Source organism: Leopardus geoffroyi, chromosome B3, assembly GCF_018350155.1.
Source record: "Leopardus geoffroyi isolate Oge1 chromosome B3, O.geoffroyi_Oge1_pat1.0, whole genome shotgun sequence".
Taxonomy (NCBI): domain Eukaryota; kingdom Metazoa; phylum Chordata; class Mammalia; order Carnivora; family Felidae; genus Leopardus; species Leopardus geoffroyi.
In genome coordinates this window covers 9,765,680-9,782,781 of record NC_059337.1, presented here as the reverse complement: position 1 = coordinate 9,782,781, position 17,102 = coordinate 9,765,680, and the positions used below count along the sequence as shown (strand labels likewise).

Sequence of the window (17,102 nt, the reverse complement as noted above, 5' to 3'; positions counted from 1 at the left end):
TCAGTGCAGCCAGAGATCCTTGTTCCTTTGCTGGAATTTCCGCATTTCATTTGTACTACCCAGGCTATCTTATACTTGTATTTCCTGCCATTGCCCCTTCCTTGAGGCCCAGGAAACATCTCATCCATCTTTATAGCTCGTAACACCTTGCAGAGCCACCTAACTACAGCAGGTATTTCAGTGTTAGTTGAATGGTAAAAAAAATTTTGTTCATCTTCACTGGTTCGCTACTAACTGATCATGACTGGCTAGTGATGACAAAATCCCATTAGGAAATTCTGGTCAGTAAATGTCAGTGTTGTTTCCCTTGATCTCATTGCCTTTGTTTTATAGAGTAAGGGTTGTTCTGAATTCCATAGATGTTCGTATGGAAAGGGAGTTTCTTACTTGTTGGCCATGCCCTTCTTTTCCCATTTCCTTGCCAAAACACTGTCCACCCGCTTCCCTCCTCCAGTTGTTACCAAGCACTTGTCCATATTCCTAACCAAGATAGCAGTGTGTACATTCCAATGTTCTCTCCTGGTCTCTGATAGAACCTCTAGGAAAAAATTCAAAGTGCACAAAAGAACAGGCATACGTATTGCAAAGAACTCACTTTGTGTTAATGGTCCCTTTTCTCTGCTAAGGCTTCAGTTACTTCTCAGAAAGTCTTTTGCAGCCTAAAGTATTTATTACCAGGTTAGTACTCCTATAGCAACATGGTGGAAGGATTCACTAAGATACCTTCTCTCATAGGAAGGACTTCTTAAGAGACGGCTGAGAAAAGTGGAGTGTGCAGACAGAACCTAAATGTTCCCTTGTGACACTCTAGAATACTTACATCAGCCGTCCTTGCTCTGCTACCCCAGACCTGCCTCTCCCAGGTCTGTGGAACGTTTATGTAGCAAAATCCAAATCTCTTACTTTGCGTGAGCTTTTTACAGCACTGGTGCTGTTTGCTGTTCTTTGAAATCTTTCCCTCTTTTGGTGTCCCTGAGGTCCCGTCTGTGTGTTGATTCCCAAATCTGAACGCCCAATCCCAGCCATTCTCCTGAGCTCCAGACGCACACGCTTGCCTGCTTACCAGGGCTTTGCTCAGATGTCTCTGAGATCCTCGGATTCTCTGCATCTAAAACTGACTCGTCATCAGGGACGCCTGCATGGCTCAGTCGGTGAAGCACCCAACTCTTGATTTCAGCTTGAGTCATGATTTCACGGTTTGTGAGTTCTAGCCCCATGTTGGGCTCTCAGCTGGCAGCACAGATTGTGCTTGGGATTCTCTCTCTTCCTCTCTCTCTGCCCCTCCCCTGCTCACATGCTCTCGATCTGTCTCTCTCTCCCTCTCTCAAAATAAACAAACAAAACCAAACAAGAAACAGAAACAGAAACAAAAAAACCTGCCTCCTCATCTGATCTCTCCCTGCTGCCTCCTTGGGCTCCACCCCACTGTTCGGTTGCCCAGGGCAGAGTCCTGGTCTGACAGCACTGCTCTCCGCCTCATCCTCCACCCCCACTGCCTGTTAACGGTTAGTATCGTCAGACTCTCATTTCCTTTTCTCGATCTCCACTTTCATCACCTGAACTCACACTCCCCTCCCCTCTCATCCATCGTGTGTTACAGCTCTGTGACCGGTCTCCCTGCCTCTCGTCTTCTCCCTCCCGTTTAGGAACATGCTCTAGAAAAGTGGTATTTTTGAAAGCAGAACTCTTCATGCCTTTCTCTAGCTAACAACCCTTCCATGGCTTTTTCTTGTTGCAGTGATGCAGACTTCTGCGCGTAAGTAGGGTGTTCATCTGGAGCTGCCTTTTTCTGCTCCGCGGGACTCATCCTTTGCCACTCACTCTTTCTCGCCTCTGGGTGCTAGCACTCAGTCCTCTGCCGGCATGTGCACAGAATGCCTCTCTGTAGCCCGGTCCTGGGGCTCCCTGCTTCTCACCTGGTGAGCTCCTACTCATCCGTAGGGCCCCAGAGTAGTCAGCATCTCCACAGCAAGCCTCTTCTGGCCCTCAGAGCCTGTTCCGTCTAAAGGCAAATGTCCTTGTGTCCTGTGATTCCTCTGTGTGAACACGCCTTGCATCTTATCATAGCTCCTTAATGTCTGCTTTGCTGCTGTATCCTCAGTGCCAAGCATAGGTGTTCAGTAAATACTTGTCTAACTTCATTTCCTGAAAATCAGCTTGTTAAAGGTTTAGGTCAGTGACGCGTGAAGTTGGAGTATACACTCGTACCAGTATGATGAGTTTCCCATGTGAAATTTCTTGGTTGTTTAAATTGTTACTGATACTTGGAGGGGGCCCGGGTAGCTCAGTCGGTTGAGCGTCCGACTTCGGCCCATGTCATGATCTCACAGTTCGTGAGTTCAAGCCCCGCATCGGGCTCTGTGCTGACAGCTCAGAGCCTGGAGCCTGCTTTGGATTCTGTGTCTCCCTTTCTCTCTGCCCCTCCCCCGCTCGTGCTCTGTCTCTCTGTGTCTTAAAAATAAATAAAGCATTTAAAAAATAAATAGTTACTGATACTAAATTTGCCATTTTTATTTTATTCTTAAAATTTTTTTAATATTTTTTTTTTTTCATTTTTGAGAGAGAGACAGAGACAGAGTCAGAGTCAGAGTGCAGGCGGGGGAGGGGCAAAGAGAGAAGGAGGAGACACAGAATCCGAAACAGGTTCCGGGCTCTGAGCTGTCAGCACAGCTCGAACTCACGAACCGTGAGATCATGACCTGAGCCGAAGTCAGACACTTAACCAGCTGAGCCACCCAGGCACCCCTAAATTTGCCATTTTTAGCATTCTGCATGAAATTCGCCACTTTTAGCTTTTTCAGCATTCCGTGTTTTAAAAATTCCAACGTATCTTAAAGCCACATTCTTTAGGAAGATTTGAAAATTCTATTTAAAAATTAAATGTTTACAAAATACCTAGTATACTTGAAATAGGTGCAACTTATTGCATGTCAGTTATACCTCAGTTAAGATGCTTAAGAGTTATTTAAGCGAAAGCTACAAAAATATTTTTCAAGGCCTAGGTTACCATCTGAAATAGAAGTTACGACCAGAAGTTTAGCCTGAACCTCAGGCTTTTTGCACTTGTAAATGTATGTGCAAACTATTTGGGTAGGAAAAATAACAAAAATACACTTTTGTGTACAGAATACATTTTAGTGTCCGTAGTATAGTTGGTGTGTTGAAGAATAAAAAAAATGTGGAGGGAGCATATCCCTTTTTTTATTAATGCTTTGGGGAGAAAGAGGTCCTGTTCTTTATAGTCCTTTTACTCAACCTCTTAAGTGTTTGCAATTATAGGATTGTGAAGTTGGTAAAGATGTCTAAATGTGAAAAGTGAAAAGTTCTTATATTGAACCATTATGAGGAAAAAATTAGAGTAGTTTTTGTTTAATTTTGTCAGTGCTGCCCAGTCTTATGTGATGTACTCATACTGGTCATGCTAAAAATAAATGTTGCTAGGAGATTTAGAAATAATAAAGGATATGGGGTGCCTGAGTGGTTCAGTCAGTTAAGCATCTAACTCTTAATCTCAGCTCAGGTCTTGATCTCTGGGTTGTGAGTTCAAGCCCTGTGTTGAGATCCACGCCCAGTGTGGAACCTACTTTAAAAAAAAAAAAGAACAGTGAATATGATTTATGGTTGATCAGATACGACCATCTTTGGCATCTGGTTTCAAATCTAGTACATGACCACACAGAGAAATGATCATCAAACAGTGCACTGCGTGGGTGGTGTCTCATTTCTCCTTTGAAGAGGGTCGCAGACGGGTAGAACAGGAGGGTCCCATAGATCTGGTGTGTTCCTTTCGGCAAGAAATTCTACAGACTGTTCCATAGAGTAAAGACACGAAGAAATGGGACTCAAGGTTCAATTGGCTTTTTGTAGCTGATGGAACAGCACTTGATATCAGGAGCACCCATTGCATCGACGGCCTTCCAGGGGGTGCTTTTAGCGAGATATCTCTGGGTCTCTGTTGTTAGCCTTGCTGTTCAGGCTCACAGATGACACAGAGTTTGGATGGACAGCTGCTACTTCAGTGACAGAATGTAGATTCAAGATGCTGTTTTTAGGCTAAAACAGTAACCTCAGTGAGAATATACAAGGGCAAGATGTGAGGTGGGTCTTTAAATAAAACCACAAGGTTACAGTATGAAGAAGATCTGATTTGAGTCAAACAAACAAACAAAAAAATACGGGAAGTGAGCCTATTTCATCAGCGGCTTGGATCTTCCTACTTGGGGTGGTACTCGAGTTAAGCTTGATTTTGATCCTCCCGGGCTCACCGTCACCAGAAGCACTGAGAGTCCTCCGTCGGGTTCCCTGTGACGGGAGGAGCGGCCGTGGGAATCGTGGTCCAGGAGAAAAGCTGTGAGGAGGGCGGTGAGTCCTGATGCTTGTCTTTACATACTTGAAACGCTGCTACAAGAAATAGCTAATGTTTGTTCCGAAGAGAAGAGCTAGGAGCCGTAGACCCGTTCGACCTAAAGAGGGCCTGGCTGGCGGTTAGTTGTCCGAATCCAGAAATCTTTCATTCTCTGTGTTGGGTGTGTTCGTCCTGACTTTTGTAATCTGTTAGCGAGGAGCGGCTAAAAAAAGGAAACGTTCAGTATGAAAATGTCGACCAAGAAGTTGACTCTGTTCAGCGTAATGATACACTCTCCACCTGAACTTTCTAAAACGAGGATCCGTTTGTCATGTTTATTGAAAGAGGAAAACTGTTTTCTAACCTTTGGCGTTTGTGTAGAGTCAAGCCTGAGCTACTGGTACGAGTGATGAATTCTCAGTTTTCTTTCCTCAATTTTTTAACTTCCATTTTCTCAACGATAGTTTCATTTCTTTAACTTTGGGGGATTACTCAAAGCAAAATAAGATGCGTAATGGACAGAAAGAAGACTCACAGAATGGAGCTCAGTGGAAACTCGTTTTATCAGCTGTGTGACCTTACACAACTGACTGAAACACTGAGTGCAGGTCTTCTCCGCCACAAGGCAGACAGTGACCTTAGAGCTTTTGATGAGGAATAAATGAGGTCGTAGGCGTGGAAGCACCTGGCAGACAGGAAGTACTCAGGACACGTCGTTGTTAATAAATTATGCCACAGAAGAAACTATCCTGTCACCGCTTTTGCACCTGACATTGTGAATCTGCCCCCTCCTTTCTCCACCCTCTGTCTCCTTTTATTTCACCAAGCTGTTGGCAATTGTAGTAAAATTTAACATTTGTGGACATATTCCTTGAGACCTGTTTCCCGGGAGGAGCAAAAGCTTGTAAAGGGACATTTTTAGGGGCACCTGGGTGGCTCAGTCAGTTGAGCGTTGACTCTTGATGTCGGCTCAGGTCATGATCTTGAGGTGGGGAGATCGAGCCCCGTGTCAGGCTCTGCACTGAGTGTGGAGCCTGCTTAAGATTCTCTCTCTGTGTCCCTCTACCTTTCCCCTGCTCATGCTGTCTCTACAAAAAATAATTAAAAAAATTTTTTAAAGAAAAGGACATTTTTAAAGCTTTATTGTTGTTTTATATTCCTCCGTCTTAATTTCTTTTTCCCATTGTTACTATGGTCAGATAATTTGCTGCTGCGGGCAAAATGGCCTTCAGGTTTCTTCTTGCAAAGGTAGGAAGGGGTTAAAGCGAAGAAGGCGCTGCTTTGCACCACCCACGCTATGTTAACGAGAATCGAGAATCGAGAATCGCTGGTTGATTGCCAGGCCAAGGCCTTCCCCTGTGCTTTTTTCACCTTCTTGGAACCTCTAGAGTCAGAGAAATGCCTGGGTGGAGGGGTTGGGGGGAGGGACGGTAGGCCTCCCTGGACCTGTAGTGCTCAGACACCTAAGTTAAAATTAAAAAGGAAGTCCCACATGGAAACAGTGACTTTGCAGCCACTGTAATTAATTTCCTCCTTTCTCCTCTCAGTCAAGCAACCATCATACATGAAACAGTCTCTTATTCTAAGCAGACTCAAATTGTCCCAGTGGAGGTGAAGTATTTTATCTGTACTCTAGTCATTTTTGCCACCATCAGACGTGTAACTCTGGATGACTCACTATTTTTAAGTTGATGAAATCACAGATAAATGAAAATTAACTGTGGTAGACCTTTCCTTCTGATTTCATGTGAAAGTGGAGGAGGAAAATACAATGATGCAAAAACACACTACATGTTTTCTACCACGGATTTTGAGAGAATTTCTCAATTCCCTTTTCTCCTCTGAATCTACCCACATCCTATGAGCCGTGTGGCAGGTGATAAAGATTTCTTAGTCTCAGACTGACCATATCCGACCAAGAAGGAACTCCAGATAGTGTCCGACCCCTGTTGTTTTTCAGTTCTGGAAACCTAGGCCCAGAGAGTGCGGCTAATTGCGCCAGTCGCTCAGTGAGACCGTGGCACACCTAGGATAGAAGGAGCCCTTGGTTTCCACCCTGGTTCCTTGTGTTCCCTGCAGGGACGGAATCCATCATTGGGGGGTTACTTAGCCGGCGTCCAGTCGCGTGCTGCTGCTGTTCCCTTTGGGGTTCCAGGAAAAATACTTAGTAGTAGTGGACTCTCCCCAGCCCCCTCCCTGCAGTGCTTCCTGGCTTTCGGTGTTCTCTTTGGGACTTTGGCATACCCACTAGGTGGTGTCCTAATTCAGAAACTTGACTGTGGGACTTGAGACTGGATTCTGCCCTAACTAAACAAAAGGAGCCAAAGAGAGTTGCCCCAGAAGAATTGCTTGAACCATTTGGGTAAGTTGTTAGATCTTATAATTAAATAAATCAAGAGAAAATTTAATTCACGAACAGAAATGCTGTAGTGAAATTTAAATGCAGAAAATATTTTTCTACTTCCTCTTCTGGAATCTTGAAGAACATATGTTGGGCCTGTGGTATGAACAGAGTAAAAGCAGTGGTTGCTTCTGTTGAAGAATTTGGGACTCCTTTTGTGGGTAGAGAGTGGGACAGAGGATGCAGAGACAAGGGAGATACAATTAATCTTGTAAATAACTACTACCATAAGGGGCTATAAATAATAAACATATTTTACTACAAGTTTCCAAAATTAAAGGAAAGGGGAAATTTTCTCAAAACAAAAATTCGTAGCTGGGGCGCCTGGGTGGCTCAGTCGGTTAAGTGTCCGACTTTGGCTTAGGTCATGATCTCACGGTTCATGAGCTCGAGCCCCTCATCAGGCTCTGTGCAGACAGCTTAGAACCTGGAACCTGCTTCCAATTCTGTCTCCCTTTCTGCCCCTCCCCTGCTCATGCTCGCATGCGCTCTTGTGTGCTCGCTCGCTCTCTCTCTCTCTCTCTCAAAAATAAAGAAACATTAAAAAAAAATTCATAGCTCTCAGCTCTGGTTTGAATATAAAATGATTGGTTTGGTTGCTGTGTTTCAAAATCCTAACAGAATAACTGCTCCGTGGTTCCAGATGTTTTTGATAGAAAGTTGGAATTGTCACAGCAGCAGCCAAAGCCCAGGACCGCAGACTGTGTTCTGTGGAAAGTGCTGAACAGATCCAGAGGGGGAAGCAAAGGAGACCTTTTTTCCCCCACCCAGAGCATTTGTTCTACAAGAAAGAACAGAGTACTATAAGGAAGATTCCAAACCTTTGGGGAGGGGGGGGTGGTTTTGTGTGCAGACAGAGTAGGAAGAAGCCTAGGTTTGCAGCCTGTGGCACAAAGTCAGCAGATCGTCGGAAATAAAATAGTTTAATCTATAGGTCCCACAACATTTCAGACAGCTACGTTATTTTGAAACCGGTTTCTCTCTAATTATATACACTTGTTGAGGGCAGAGACCTTGCTGTTTGTTTGCCTCGCTGCAAGGCACAAAATGTCCGTTAAGGCAATAGAGATTATCTCCGTTTCAGTCAGTAGTTAGATGATGTTGGGACTCAGGAGGCTGTATGGTGATTAAAGCCTCTCTGATCCCTTGAGAGATGCCTGGGAACCTTGGAAGCAGGAAACATTCGATTCTAATTAAAACAGAAGGGAGTGGCAGGAGGAATAAACCATGTTGAGGACAGAGGGGAGCCGGCCCTGTGTTCAGATGGGGAGGAGGGGGAGTTCAGAGTTACAGCTGGATGAAAGTTCCCACAGAAAAGGTGATACACTAGCAGCTTTCCCACACGTGGCAGCCCGAAGGGTCTTCCGATATGTGCTCTGCACCAGAGTCTCCGAGTATTTGTAAAGAAAGCCCTTTGGGTGAGTCTGAGCAGGAACTTTAGTTGGAACTTTTTAAGCCGTCTCTGCTGATCCTGTTTCTACTGTTCTCCATCCTACTCTAATGAAAAGCAACATCTGTTTCACTGTTCTTGTTGGTAGCATCGCAGAACTCCGGGCTCACTGGGGGCCTGTGGGGAAGAGGCGGCCGTCCACCTGCGTGCCTTGGGTGACCCCGTGAGGGGTGGGGACCTGGGCTCTGGTCGGTCACAGCTGGGCTGCAGTGCAGTCCTAGGTGAGGAAAACCCTGGCTTTCTCGTGAAGTTTGCCGCGTTTCCCTCCTTTGGGCTGGTTAGCAACGAGACCGCCTGGCCCGAGGAAGTGGTGACTCATCAGACCTTCTACACCCCCTTTGTAACTCCTGAAAAACCTTGTCACCAACTCCGGTTGCAATACTGACAGAAACTTAAGCACTAAATCTCTTTTCTTCCTTTCTCTTGTGGTATCTGCACCCCCTCACTCACACTCTCCAGGTCTGGCCACGACTTCCCTGGCCCTTGGAGGAAAAGGGTGGCAGCCTAACGCTCTTACAAGGAGATTTTCTTTTTTTTTTTTTTTAATTTTTTTTTTCAACGTTTATTTATTTTTTTTTGGGACAGAGAGAGACAGAGCATGAACAGGGGAGGGGCAGAGAGAGAGGGAGACACAGAATCGGAAACAGGCTCCAGGCTCTGAGCCATCAGCCCAGAGCCCGACGCGGGGCTCGAACTCCCGGACTGCGAGATCGTGACCTGGCTGAAGTCGGACGCTTAACCGACTGCGCCACCCAGGCGCCCCACAAGGAGAGTTTCTTATTCTTGCCTTTCCCCACTCTTTTCCCCCTTTTTGCTTCCTTCACTTCCTTCTTTTTTCCCTCCCAGATCATTCACCAACCAAATGAGAGAGTGTCCGAAGTCAGGACGAGTTCTGGAGTAGGCCTGTCCCCCCAACCCCGGTTGTTGCGGGGGGGGGGGGGGGGGGGGAGGTGGCTCAGTAAGAAAACGGGCAGATGAAGTGACAGCCTCATGCAGAGAAAGTATTGGCACAGGTACCTGTTCACTCTGCTCCTTCCATCACTCACGTTCTCCCCACCCGCATCCCCCCTGCAAAAAAGCAAAAGACTGAACTCTTGCTTTTTAAACCCCGTCAGCCACTTTTGTAGCCACTTTGGATCCCAGAGGCACAGCCCGAGATCCTCGGCTGACATTTTTCTCACATGAAATCACTGGTTTACATCTGGCAGGGAGCTGCGGTGCGCGCCTTGGGCAGTTTGAATTTGCTGTCGTTCGTGGAATAGAGGAGTGTGTTGTACTCGCTCGTGATGTTTGGGAAGGCCGCCTCCCCCCTTCATCGTGTTCCGGCTCGGACATCAGAGCGTTCGAGGTGCACCGTGCGATGCCTGACAGAGCCCCTGACAGAGCCGTTTTCAAAAATAGGGGATGGTGTGGGGAGGAGGGGGGGGGGGGAGGGGGCGAGCAGGAGCAGCAGGAAGTGGGTTGGAAAAGGAAGCCTTGTTTTTCTCTTCTTCGTCTGTGGATGAATCATGTTCCCACCACTGCAATTAGGTTTTCAAACCTCCAAGGCTGCTGGTTGCGGAGCCGAAAGGGCAAGTAGTGACGTTCCGAGGGTGAGGGAAAGAGGGGGGGCTGGGGTAGGGGAGGGCCAGCGCCCAAGAAGGGAGGAGGGAGTAGAGGAGGAGTGGTCTTTCTCTTCTCCTTCTCCTCTGCTGTCAGTGGATATTCTCAACTGAAATCAGAACCAAGCCCTACTGCCCGGTGAGCAACAGGCTGACGAAAGACTCGACTCTGAACAGAATCTCCAAGCGTCTACTTTTGTTTTTGTTTTTTCCCCTATAAAGGAAAAATTGATTTTCCTTCTCTCTCTTTTTTTTTTTTTTTTTTTTTTTTTTTTTTTTTTTACCTTAACAGAAGTTAACGAGAGAATGAGAATGTTTTCATGGCATCCCTTTGAAGTAGAGTTGTCTTACCTTTTCCTCTCTTTCTCTTTTCCTGATAAAGTACATACTGGATTTTTATTGCCTGCTTTGGGTTTTTCCCCCACGTGTGTCAGCCATTATGCATAGCCGGTTCATCCTTAATTTTCCTGCTGGAGTGATCGCCAGTGATGGGAACGGTGTGTGCTTGTCTTTTACTCAAGATCTGCCTAAAGCACGGCATCAGGAGGCTGTTGTTTATATTATGAATTATAAATTTATCATCCCAGCTCTCTGAAGTTGCCAGAAAGTTCTCCGTCAGTTCAAGGAATTGGATTCTGCTTGGTTTCTTTTTAATCATTTTTTGACCCTTTGAGGGTTTTGTAAAGAGAGGAGTCTGGAAGGCACAGATCTCCAGCTCACCGTGAGAAATCTGGAACTCTGGACTTGGGGGAGTGCACTGGTCCCCCAGGTTAGCAGTGGGTACGTCTCCTACATTTTGTTTCCTCTCCTCTGCATTTGGACAAACATGTATGAACGGCACAAGAGGCGCTACAGCCTGTGTGACATCTCCAAGGTGGACAGGACTGTGGACGTGGTGCTGCTGAAGGTAAGGGGCCACACTGCAGACGTTCCAGAGCTCTCAGGCCCCTTCATCTCTGTGAACCCAGTAGCTGAGTCCCTAGCCTCCCTGTACTGGGAGAAAGGCTGAGAAGGTTGTGGGAAAAGTAGGGGGTGGAGGGGTGAGGCTGCTGATTTTAAGGTTCTTAAGAGACAGATACTGGGAGGGGCTTAAGAATCATCATTGAACCACTTCCTTTGGAAATGTCATTTTGCTTGCTTTAAAATGCATTCTTAAGCTGAGCAGAACCTCGTATTCTTGAAAACCAGAGAGGAAGAAATTCACCTTCAGAGCTGCTCTTCCCTGAGATATCTCTGTGTCCGTCTCTGTCCCTGTGATCCCCATCTCCTCACCTTCCCCTGCTCCAGCCCCATCTGTCTGATACCACTCTCTGTTGGTCTCCTTTTCTGCTTCTTAGTGTGTGTATCTCTCTCTCTCTCTCTGTCTCTCTTTCTCGCTCTCTGAGTCTCTCTTAACTGTTAGTCTACTGTCTCTCGCAACTCTTTAGGGGCAAGATAGACATTTATTTCCTTTGCAAGGGTCTCCAGCCTATTTATTGCAGTTGCAGAGTAGTGCTTCTGGCTTGGTTTGACTGCCTTTTTTTTTTTTTTTTTTTTTTTTACTGACTTTCTTGATAGCTGTATTTGTTTTCTCGGTGTCAGTGATGTTGGGTGTCAGAGCAGGATGGGGGTGGAGACTCTGCAGAGCTAATTGCTCACAGAAGGCATCCTTGCCTCTAAAATTAGTAAGGACTCCTCCAGCCATAAGATGGGAGTCTGGGAATGTCAGACGACTCAAGGAGCACTTTTTGGAAGTTTAGCAGTTTTCTGGCAAAGGCAGGGGAAATTGGAAGCTAGCCAAACTGCTTCACAGATGCCAGAAGAGCCTCAGTACCTGAACTTGTGGCCCTATAAGCTAGCGGAGCACAGGCATGGTGTTATTTCCCTGGTCAAGGACACTTGGGAACTATGTTACCGATTTATCAATTCAGTTTATGACTTGAGACTTCGTAATTTTTTTCCACTGGACCATTGAGGCCGAGGAGAAGGCTAGAAGGTTTAGAAGGCTAGACCCGGAAGCCCATGGGTACCATGGCTGGACAAGGGGCCAGGTAGGAGTTGTGATTTGTGCTAGAGTGGTGTCGCCATCCCTCCTAATTGCTGTCAGGTAGCTGTCTGACCTGCTCGGCCTAGACTGAGCACTGTTGGTAAGTTGGCATTTTGAACTGGTTCCAAGATACTGTTAATTTTAGTTTCTCCGAACTGTGATTACCTCTATGAAAGCACTGGGGTGGTTTAAGATTTTTGTCCTCATATATTTACGAGAGCCCAGTTTTTAGGACCTTTGTATGCTTGACTCTTGATTTTACCTGTCTGGGGGGAAAAGAAAGTAGGGAAAGAGGGAGGGAGCCTAGAAAATCTCAGTGTAGGCACCACAAAGAGTATCGTGCATTTAAAATAAGGCTAAAATGTGTAGTACTGTATGCTTTGGCTGGGCATGAAAGTTTGTTGGCCTCAGAGATGCTGTGACAAAACATGTCCACGTACATTATTTCACGTGAGACTTAACTGCTCAGACAGCCACTGTCTCCCCCCCCCCCACACTCCCCCCCACCCCCCCACCATTCAGGTGAAGAGCTTAAGGGTTCTCAAGCCACGGTGAGGAATATGAAGTACTTGACTGACAAAGAGGTGATTTTTTTTTTCACAAGGCCACAGATAATAAAGGACATAATTAGTTTTTTTAGATGAATCTGTTTGCATTCGTTGTTTTTTTATTCCTTACCATGCTGCCAACTATATAATGAAAGAGTTTTAGTGGAGAAGACATCACTTCTCAGAAAATAGGCATTTATTACAAATAGGTAAACACTAGGAGTCCTAAAACTAGTGTGTTTAAAATAAGATGGCTAAGTTGTGTGTTAATCTCTTTGCTTTGGAAACAGAAAAAGGTGACATCGTTGAGAGCTGTTAATGACCTGTTCAGTGCCAGCAGCAGCCCTAAGTCCAAGGGCCACACAGTTCTTTAAAATCCTCATATTGCTTCAAGACAGGCGATACATAGAGAAAAAAGTACAAATTATAAGTGATTTGACAGGAATAAGCAGCAGACTATATAGAAAATAATGAGAAGGCCTATTTTCGATAGAAGATGTTTCTGAGGTGCTGACATTTAAAAAACTGATCTCCAGGGGTGCCTCGGTGCCTTAGTCAGTTAAGCATCCGACTTCGGCTCAGGTCATGATCTCGCCATTCGTGAGTTCGAGCCCCACGTCGGACTCTGTGCTGACAGCTCAGAGCCTGGAGCCTGCTTCGGATTCTGTGTCTCCCTCTCTCCCTGCCCCCCCTGCTCACGCTCTGTCTCTCTCTCTCTCTCTCTCTCTCTCTCTCTCTCTCTCTCTCAAAAATAAACATTAAAAATTTTTTTTCTAACTTTAAAAAACTGATCTCCAGAGGATAGAAAGATGCTGGCTACGCAAAGGGAAGGTGTTCCCAGAAAGAATGAACAGTAGATGCAAAGGCCCTGAGGCCTTCAGGAAAGAATTGGCAGGGCCAGTGTGTGGGGAGCCCTGAACAAGCAGAAGAGAGGTATCAGAAGAGTCATAAGTGGGACCTTAGGAAAGCAGGGCCTTGACAGCCATGAGGAGGAGGAGTTGGCTTTGTTTGGATAGGTCACTTCTCAAACTATGTTTTGAAGAGATCCCTCTGTCAGTGTGGGAATAAGTTAGGCTGCCATTATGGCAGCCCAGGCATGGTAACTTGGTTTTGTGGTCTGCACTGGGAAGAGGTGGATGGATAGGAGGAGATCCAGGCATTTAGTTTTTACATTCCTAGTGTTTGTCTGATTTTGCATATGGAAAAGCAGGTGGGGATGGTCCATAGTTCTCTGAAGGTCTCACAGTGCGTGTGTGATAGGTGATGGGATGCAATCCCAGATCTGATCGTCAAGGCTGATGCTTTTTCTTGCTATCCGAGACCTCCTCCTCCAGTCAGCCAGTTCCTTTTGTTACACAAATACATGAATCAGTTTTCATTTATAAATATGGATGTATTTTTTTCTATCTTAGATATTGTCCTAGAAGCTATCTCAATTGTTTCTTTCCCAGAGCAGGAATGCCTTCCTAGCACTGAGGGCAGTGTCATGACCCTCTATTAATTAATTCTGTTGCACAATCTGTAGCAGATTTTTTTCCACAATTCTTTTTTTTTTTTTTTTTTTGTCATTTAGAAGTATTCTCCAATTATATTTTGAGCTTCAGTGTTTTTTTTTTTTTGTTTTTTTTTTTTTTTTTAGTGTTTATTCATTTTTGAGAGACAGAGACAGAGCATGAACAAGGAAGGGACAGAGAGAGAGAGAGAGAGAGAGAGAGAGAGAGAGAGGGAGACACAGAATCAATCCAAAGCAGACTCCAGGCTCTGAGCTGTCAGCATAAGCCAGATGCAGGGCTCAAACCCACGAATCCTGAGATCATGACCTGAGCTGAAGTCGGACGCTCAACCGACTGAGCCACCCAGGCTCCCTGAGCTTCAGTATTTTTAATTGGTGTTTTTTAAAAAATTATTATATTTGGGTGTATATGCCACTTCAGTTCTCAAGTGATCATGCATATGTTCTCACTCCACTTTTATCTATAGAAATTTGCTCTTTTATACAAATGCGTTTGCAGTTTTTTCATCTGCTCACTATATCTAAGCGCTCAGAACAGTGTTCCTAATTCGTATTAAATGCTCAATAAGTCCGACTTCAGCCCAGGTCATGATCTCATGGTTCGTGGATTTGAGCCCCGTGTCAGGCTCTGTGCTGACAGCTCAGAGCCTGGAACCTGCTTTGGATTCTGTGTCTCCCTCTCTCTCAGCCCCTCCCCCACTCACACTCGGTCTCTCTCTCCTTCAAAAATAAATAAACATTAAAAAAATTTTTTTTAGATGCTCAGTAAGTTTGTTCATTGAATGAATCCATCTTCTAAGATTTGTAAGTAAGGATTCTTACGCATCCCACAACGTAAGCTTTGGTTAATGTACTGAAAGGTTGACATAAGAACACGGAGGTATGACCGTAAATACAAAACGTAGCTTGTGAGCCTGCTGCTGTGAAATTGCACAGTTACAACTCCAGCCCCTCCTGCTGGCATCGTAGTAAGTCGCTAGATTAGCTTCCAAATTCTCATCCTGGGTGAGGTCCCCATGCTTTGTCTTGCCCTGCACTCTGTCTGTTGGCTTCTTCAGTTTTATATAGTTGGTTTCATCGGAGCTCTTCTGTATCAAGGCCTTCCCTTAAGATTTCCCTAAAGCTGCATACATTGGTCTTTGTCCTCAGGTCAGCTCTTGCTTCCCACCATCAGCCTCCAACATCCCTGGAATCTTACCTCCTTTCTGAATTCTCTGCTAAATAGTAAGGTGCGTAAGTTAATGGTGTTCCTTAGTCATTTTCACCTCCGCCCCCCAGCCCAGTACACACATACACATTGCTCTTCCTCGCCGTTTCATATTCCCTTGACTACTTCCTCTCGATGTGTGTATCTTCTGGCTCTTATGATAAGTGGTTGGTAACCATGAATTACATGCTCAGAATGGGATATGGAAGAATTTTATTGTTGGCAGAAACCCTCTGGTAGCAACGTGCCCATTTTTGTCAGCATCCTTCAGAAAGCTCGTATGGAACTCACAAGTTGGTGAAAGATAGAAATTTTCGCCTAACGTAGTTCTGTAGCTAATTCATGGTGGGCATTCCTAAGACCAGTGTTAACACAAGAGGACACTACATATCTGAAACTTACGCAAAACTATCATACCAAAGAGAAGAGCGTCAGACTCCTGGAATGACTGCTAATAAGAACTGATTTTAGTCTAAGAGCTGTTTCTGTTTTACCAATTTTTATAACTTTGGGTACCTGGGAAGATATTGTCTACTTAATAATAACAGGACTCTTCATGTTATTGATGCTTTTTTGAGAGCAGACTTTGTAGCTAGTAATTAAGAGTGTCAGGTGAACGCTTAAAAGATTTGCAACCGTGGTTTGTGTGCACTGAGTGAAAATATTTGTGGAGGAGGACACCCCCCCGTCCCTGTGATGTTTGGGCAGGCCACATGAGCTCGTTAGGTAAAGCTCAGAAGGAGTACTTGGCCTTTGACTCTAGTGCCATTTTCCAGAGAAATACACATCCTTTGGAAGTTTGTTTTCTCTAAGACACTTCCACGGCCGCCTCAACGAAGATGTGGGGAGGCTGGGGACTGAGGACAACTACGTCCATCTGCTCCGTTGCAGTCTAATTCCTGGAAAGATTTTGACTCAAGCGTTGGCTTCCATGTCCGGATGGTGGGTTTTTGCTTCCTTTTGTTCAGCCTCGTCTCTCTGGCTGGGTCTCCTGAGACAGTTGAAAAGGAAGTCAATAGGAGCAGTGGCTGGGAAGGCTGGGTGTAACCATAAGCTGCGTTATTAGGATGTTCAGATATAAACAGTAGGAGAAACACTGCCAGAAACAAAAGGCAGTTCCCTGTCTGCTGGAAATATGTACAGCTCTATTTTCAGACTGATGGGAACACAACGTGGGTGCAGTTTAGATAATCACAAGGAGTCCCAGGCTTCGTGGCAGGAACAAAAACTTACCCAGATGGGTCTGACATTCCTTCTGAACTTCATTTTCCCGTGCTCCATATGCACAGTAGCTCACCAGAACTTTGGATGTTGAACACGCATAGCGTCCATGATCCTACATATTATGGAGGTGCTATGGACAAAGGCCTAAGTTTGTTCTTTAGCTAAAGAATCATAAATGGAGTCAGAGCCAGAAGGTGGCTTTTTGGTAACTGATTCCTCCAAAAACATGAATATTTAATGGTAGAGTTTCTGTTTCCCTTATTTCCAGCCAAACACAATTTCTGAATGATCTTGAACTCCCCTCTCCTACCCATTCGGGCAGTTGCCAATCCTGTATTTTGCTCATACGAGCTCAAAGATGCCATAGGGCAAAATCTGGAGAGAGGGACTCATAATCATCTTTGTTTTTCTCTTAAAACTCAAATTATTAGTAGTCTCAACACTGTTGTTTCTTCCTTTTCTGTCTCCTAATTCTTCTAACAATCAGAATCTCGCCAAGCCTAGTCTCCAAGCTGGCTAAGAAGAGTGTTAATAGTACAGAGAACCAACGTATCTGTTTATGTGAAAATCTCCATCTTGGAGGTCACCTCTTGGAAAAGAGACTAACAGGAGAACAGGTGTGTTTCAGTGTTTGTAGTCAGGGCTTGGTGATGTATCTGAAGGTCCATCTGAAGGCCTGTAGGAAGCACTCTGAAAATGTTTCAAATGTAGCCACGTGGTGTGGCCTGTAAGTTGGCTGTTGGTGTAAGTGAGAAAGAGACAGAGTTGTTGAAGAACAGAACCGAGA

At 45.2% G+C, this 17,102-nt stretch overlaps 1 protein-coding gene across 3 annotated transcripts in view; it reads left to right on the top strand.

Moving 5' to 3' along the window:
* The window catches only part of AKAP13 (A-kinase anchoring protein 13), a 333,979-nt gene that overhangs the window by 207,189 nt on the left and 109,688 nt on the right, over window positions 1-17,102 (top strand). Inside the window, exon 1 of one of the 3 annotated variants that reach the window (XM_045448720.1) lies at window positions 9,634-10,704. The exons of the other annotated variants lie outside the window; for them this stretch is intronic. Coding sequence (XP_045304676.1) covers window positions 10,624-10,704 — 81 coding nt within the window. The 5' untranslated portion in view covers window positions 9,634-10,623. Of the gene's footprint in view, window positions 1-9,633; window positions 10,705-17,102 lie in introns of those variants that run through there. 3 annotated transcript variants of the gene reach the window in all.